The sequence below is a fragment of the Hipposideros armiger genome, unplaced genomic scaffold (genome assembly GCF_001890085.2).
Source record: "Hipposideros armiger isolate ML-2016 unplaced genomic scaffold, ASM189008v1 scaffold_228, whole genome shotgun sequence".
NCBI lineage: Eukaryota > Metazoa > Chordata > Mammalia > Chiroptera > Hipposideridae > Hipposideros > Hipposideros armiger.
Window position 1 is genome coordinate 807,969 of NW_017731578.1, and position 5,046 is coordinate 813,014.

The 5,046-nt window shown below is 63.7% G+C and overlaps 1 protein-coding gene across 1 annotated transcript in view; it reads left to right on the forward strand.

Moving 5' to 3' along the window:
• TPCN2 (two pore segment channel 2) overlaps nucleotides 1–4,723 on the forward strand; it is a 26,186-nt gene extending 21,463 nt beyond the window's left edge. The window contains exons 19-25 of the mRNA XM_019654729.1: nucleotides 214–285; nucleotides 1,536–1,612; nucleotides 2,119–2,200; nucleotides 2,284–2,366; nucleotides 2,833–2,914; nucleotides 3,318–3,415; nucleotides 4,094–4,723. Of these exons, the coding sequence (XP_019510274.1) occupies nucleotides 214–285; nucleotides 1,536–1,612; nucleotides 2,119–2,200; nucleotides 2,284–2,366; nucleotides 2,833–2,914; nucleotides 3,318–3,415; nucleotides 4,094–4,172 (573 nt within the window). The 3' untranslated portion in view covers nucleotides 4,173–4,723. The remainder of the gene's footprint in view (nucleotides 1–213; nucleotides 286–1,535; nucleotides 1,613–2,118; nucleotides 2,201–2,283; nucleotides 2,367–2,832; nucleotides 2,915–3,317; nucleotides 3,416–4,093) is intronic.
• The last annotated feature ends 323 nt before the right edge of the window (nucleotides 4,724–5,046 follow it).

Below are 5,046 nucleotides of genomic sequence, written 5' to 3' on the forward strand. Positions count from 1 at the left end.
ACAGCTGTGCGTGTACAGGTGTGTGGATAAGTGTGTATAGCTGTGTACAGGTGTGTATGTGTGGGAGTGTAGGGGTGGGTGTGGGGTGTGTGGACAGCTGTGTGGATTGGTGGTAATCCACCTGCCTTTCCCGGGGGAGGATGGTGGGCTGGGTTGGTGCCACCTCAGTGGGACCAGGAGAAATGGGGGCTCTGCTTTTGTCCGTGTCCTTAGCTGATGGCTGTGGTGGCCAGCACCATCCTGGACCTGATCAAAAACATGCGGGCTTTCGGCGGGATCCTGGTGGTGAGTCTGGCCGCCGCGCGGGCCATGATGGGGCACTCCAGCCGGCTGCTGGGCTGTGCGAGTCAGGCACTGTGGGACGCTGACCGATGAGCGCGCTCTCGGGCGGAGGGTCCCTGTGTTAGGGCCACAGGAGGTTGCCAGGTGCCGGAAGCACAGGGCTGCGCAGGAAGCCAGCATGGACCTCAGGGCAGGTCTGGCTGGACGCGCAGCCTGACGGTGTCCCCCTCATGCCGGAGCCTTTTGGAGCCTTTCAGATCCCCCCATTTTCTGGGTCATGGGTCACACTGAGAAATTCACGAAAAAAAGTATAGGAGGCACCAGAGACCCCCAAAGCCCACATGGACCCCAGATGAGGTTTTGGTCAGCTCTCCTTTCTCAGGGGGATTTCAGGAACTCACAGCTGACCCCCTGGAGGGGCTGTGGGCTCCGCCCCATGACCCAGCCCAGGCAGGGGGCGCTGAGCAGGTGGGGCCCTGGTGCTGCTCCAGGCAGGGGGCAGTGCACAGGTGAGACGGCGATGAAGTGATGATGACCTGCAGGGAGCCCTGCCGCGTGGCTGCTGCTGCTCGTGGCCTTTTTGTCCTTTATTTTGAACACCATGGGGGATGGGGAGCCACTGGGAGGGCAGCCCCAGCGCGCTGGGCTTGTCACAGGCTGCTAGAAATAGACTGTTGCACCTGGCACTGCCCTGCCCCCACATCTAGGTGTACAGCATTGGAAACAGGCCCGGCAGGAGCTGGGTCAGCCCAGGGTGTGCAGCCCCCGGCAGGTTAGGGTCAGGCCACTGGGGAGAGGCTGCCCCAGGCGCTCCTTGGACGCCCCCTGGTGGATGTGGGGGCCATGGTGGGCTTCCTCCTTAGAGGCCCGGCCAGTTCCCATCCTTCCCCGGGACCATCTTCCGGGCCCCTTGCCCTGTGTCAGTGGAGTCCTCACCCCTCTCTCGGGCACACTTGTCCTGGAGGAGGGGCAGGCAGCCTTGTTTTGGCCTTTCCCCTGGGCCCCCAGTTTGTCTTGGGGGCTCCCTTGGTGACTCCTCCCTCTAACCCTCCGGCCCACTGTCCTGTGCCTTTGGTGAGGGGTGGCGTCCGGTGTGTGTGTGGGGGAGTGCGTGGGAGCAGAGCCCCGGCATCCCCCGTGGCAGGCTGGCAGCTCCCATGTTCGGGGGCCGTGGCCGGGGTGGGAGCCCTCAGGCCAGCCTGGCTGTGGGGTCCGTCTGGGAGGTGCTGACCCGCGGCCCCGCCCCCCCCCAGGTGGTGTACTATGTCTTCGCCATCATAGGCATTAACCTGTTCCGTGGCGTCATTGTGGTTCCTCCCGGGAACGGCAGGTGAGGTGGGGCCTGCAGGTGCTCAGGGGGCATGTGGGGGGCCGGGACAGTGTGAGGCCTCGGTAGGGCGTGGGGCGGCTCCCCAGGAGGGAGCCTCTGGGACCTCCTCCTTCCTTCGCCTCCCGCTCCGCTCCCCTGCCCTCCCATCTGCGGTCCTAGACCCACCTCGACTAGTCTGTGCGGAGTTTCCTGTGGCTGAGAGGAGCGCCCCCTTTTGGACCTCAAGGCGAGGCCCTGTCCTGGCAGAGGGGGAGCTGTGCCACTAGAGCTGACAGCAGCCCTGGAGCTTCGAGAAGGCCCCGCCTGCTGGCCACTGGGAAGTTGTTTCTCGCGTGTGCCCGCAGCTCTTCCCCCTCGCTGCCCTCATAGAACTGCTGGAGGTCGCGGGGCCTTCTTTCCCGCATTTCTCAGGGGCCCAGAGAGGGTTCCATGCGGCGCCGGGGCCGAGGCAGCGCGCCTGGCGTGCGTGTGCCAGCCTCCGCCCCTGACCCTGTTGTGTCCCGCAGCCTGGCCCCCGACAACAGCTCGGTGGCCTGTGGCAGCTACGAGCAGCTGGAGTACTGGGCCAACAACTTCGATGACTTTGCGGTGAGCCCCTCGCCCCCTGCTCCCGGGAGCCCGCCCCTCCCCGCTCCCCACACCCTGCTGGACCCCGTGTCTGCTGCCCGCAGGCCGCCCTGGTCACGCTGTGGAACGTGATGGTGGTGAACAACTGGCAGGTTTTCCTGGACGCCTTTCGGCGCTACTCGGGCCCGTGAGTGACGCCGTCCCGGGGCCCCTCCCCTTTTGTCAGAGTGCAAGGCGCATGTCCTGCGCTCCCGCCCCTGGCTGGGCTACAGCTGGGTGACCTCGGTGTGTGTGGGAGGAGCAAATGGCTCTGGGGAACCCCACGACGGCAGGGCCCCTGGTTTCTGGGGTGGGAGAGCCCCGAGGTGGCGGAACTGAGCGGAGGAGTTCGGCCTGGATCTTGGAGAGATCGGACCGGCCCAGGGGACCGTCCTGGGTTCCAATCCCGCCTCCACCTCTTGCTGGCGCTGCGTCCTTGGGCAGCTCAGACTGTTTCTAGGTTTGGTCATCTCTAAAACGGGAATAATAACGTCACGGAATTACCGGGCAAGCTTTAGTGGGAGCTGTCACAGGCTCGCCATGCTGATGGCGTCCCTCGGGTGATCTCGCTCTGCTCACGGTGGGCCATGGGCGCGCCTCCTTGTCCTCCACAGGTGGTCGAAGATCTATTTTGTGATGTGGTGGCTGGTGTCGTCTGTCATCTGGGTCAACCTGTTTCTGGCTCTGATTCTGGAGGTATCAGAGACCCCTGCCCGGGCTGTGCCATGGGGTTTTCTAACCTGCTGACGGTGGGCGTGAAGCTGCTGGCCGGCCCGCCCGGAACTCGGATGGGAGAGGCCATGCCGGGCTCAGGCGGCCCTGAGTTCAGGCTCGGCCCTTCCCTTGGGGCTCAGTGCAGCTCACCTGGCTGCTGGGAGGTTCTTGGACCGCCCCTGACATTGACCTGTGTGGGAGGAGGGCTGTCGGAGAGGGGCCTGGGCATGGGCTGGCAGCCTTGCTGGCCGTGGACCCGCGCATCTGGGGTGAGCTTCCCTGCTCGCTGCACTGGACGCCAGGCCAACACGGGGGCTGTGGGGGCTGAGGCTGCTTCCATGCAGGGCCCACACTCACTGGCCTGCCTCCCTCCCTCGCTCACCAGAATTTCCTTCACAAGTGGGACCGCCGCAGTCGCCTGCAGTCCCTATCTGGGGAGCGGGAGACCACCTATGAGATGAGCACTGTGGAGCTCTTGTTCAGGTGTGTGGACGGGAAGGGGCTCCTTGGCTCCTGGGCGAGGAGGGAGACAGGGAGAGGCAGGGAGGTGGCAGGCAGGTGTCTTTTGTGACGGTGACGGTGACACTCCCACAAGTCCCAGGCACCTTGCCTGCCTCCTGCAGAGCTCCGAGCTGGGGTTGGGGTCCGGGGTCAGGGTGCTGCTCTCCCTCTGCTCACGCCTCCCGTGCCGCAGACTCTCACATGTTCTCCAATTGGGCATATTTAAAGAAGCATCGCTCTGGTCCCCTTAGTCTCTGGGTGACTCCGTTGGAAGATATGGACAGGCGGCCCGAGGAAACTGTTCCTCTCTAGTACAGAGAGGTGCTGGTTGTCCCAGAGACAGCGCAGCTCCGGGGGCCTGATCTCCCTCTGAGGGCGTTGGCTGCATGGTCGCAGGCCATCCCTGTCCAGCGGCAGCAGCCTGCATGGAGGGGTAGCCCCTGGGCTTTTGAGAGCACCATGTAAACATCCTGAAGATGGACCTGAAGCCCGTGTCCCCAGCCCTGGCCACGTTCCCTGTGCACGCGTCATGGTTCTCCCCCCGCAAAGGGAGCTTGTACAAGACGGTCCCACATGCTCCACCCACTTGCTCTTCTGGGGGTGCCTGGGGCCCGGGGTCTTTCTCTGCAGAGCCCTGAGCACCTTCTCCCCACTCTGCAGGGACATCCTGGAGGAGCCGACGGAGGAGGAGCTGATGGAGAAGCTGAAACGTCATCCGCACGTGCAGCTGTGCAGGTGACACCCAGGTGCGCCTCCCTGGCTGGGGCCGCGGATGGTGATGCGGCCTGGGGACCAATGTCGACTGCAGCCTGGAGGCAGAGACTTTCCGTTGGACAGAAGCACCCCGTCCGCCTGAGACTCGGGCGGCCTCGAGACCCCTGGGTGCTGGACTGGGACCACCAGCAGCTTCTCGGCAGCGTCGGGGACGGCCGCCGGCACTCGGGGCAGCGTCCGCACCATGCTTGTCTGTGAGCTATCACTTTTCTAAGTATGGAGAGAGGGCAGCTCCACAGGGCCCTTCAGGCAGCCTGAAAAGCAAGGAGCAGCGGTTTCCCTCGGGCCCTGCGACTTCCGTGGTGCCTTCGCTGCTGGCGGCCGTCAGGGACCGAGGCCCCCATGGGGCCCACGCAGGCCAGCCGCAGCGTCCCCGGCTCTAAGCCTGGGATCCTGGTGGTTTTACATGAAGTGAATCTTGGGTGTTTTATTATTGTATGGCCTGGATGAATGCGGTTGAGTGTGTTTGTGTTTCTCTATGGTCAGAATGCCAATATCAGTAAGTCTCGCTAAGAATGAGATTCTCATCCTTACTTCGACATGGCTCCAGTCTGCTTCTTGGGAGCAGGGCTGCCAGGTAAGGTTGTTCAGGTCGTGCACTGCACAAGGGGTACCTGGCTGCAAGGGTGTATTCCGGCATAGAGCTGTCTACCCCAGGCGAGGGACGCCTTTTTCTAAATTGCATAAAGGCGTGTATAAGCCAGTGGTGGCCCTGCTGGGCGAGTCCTCGGTGTGTGGCAGAGGGGGCCAGGGTGGGGAGGAGGGAAGGAAAGTGCCCAGCGCGTGGCAGAGGCCACATGGCCACTTGACCCAGATGACAAATGGTTTTCTCATGTCAA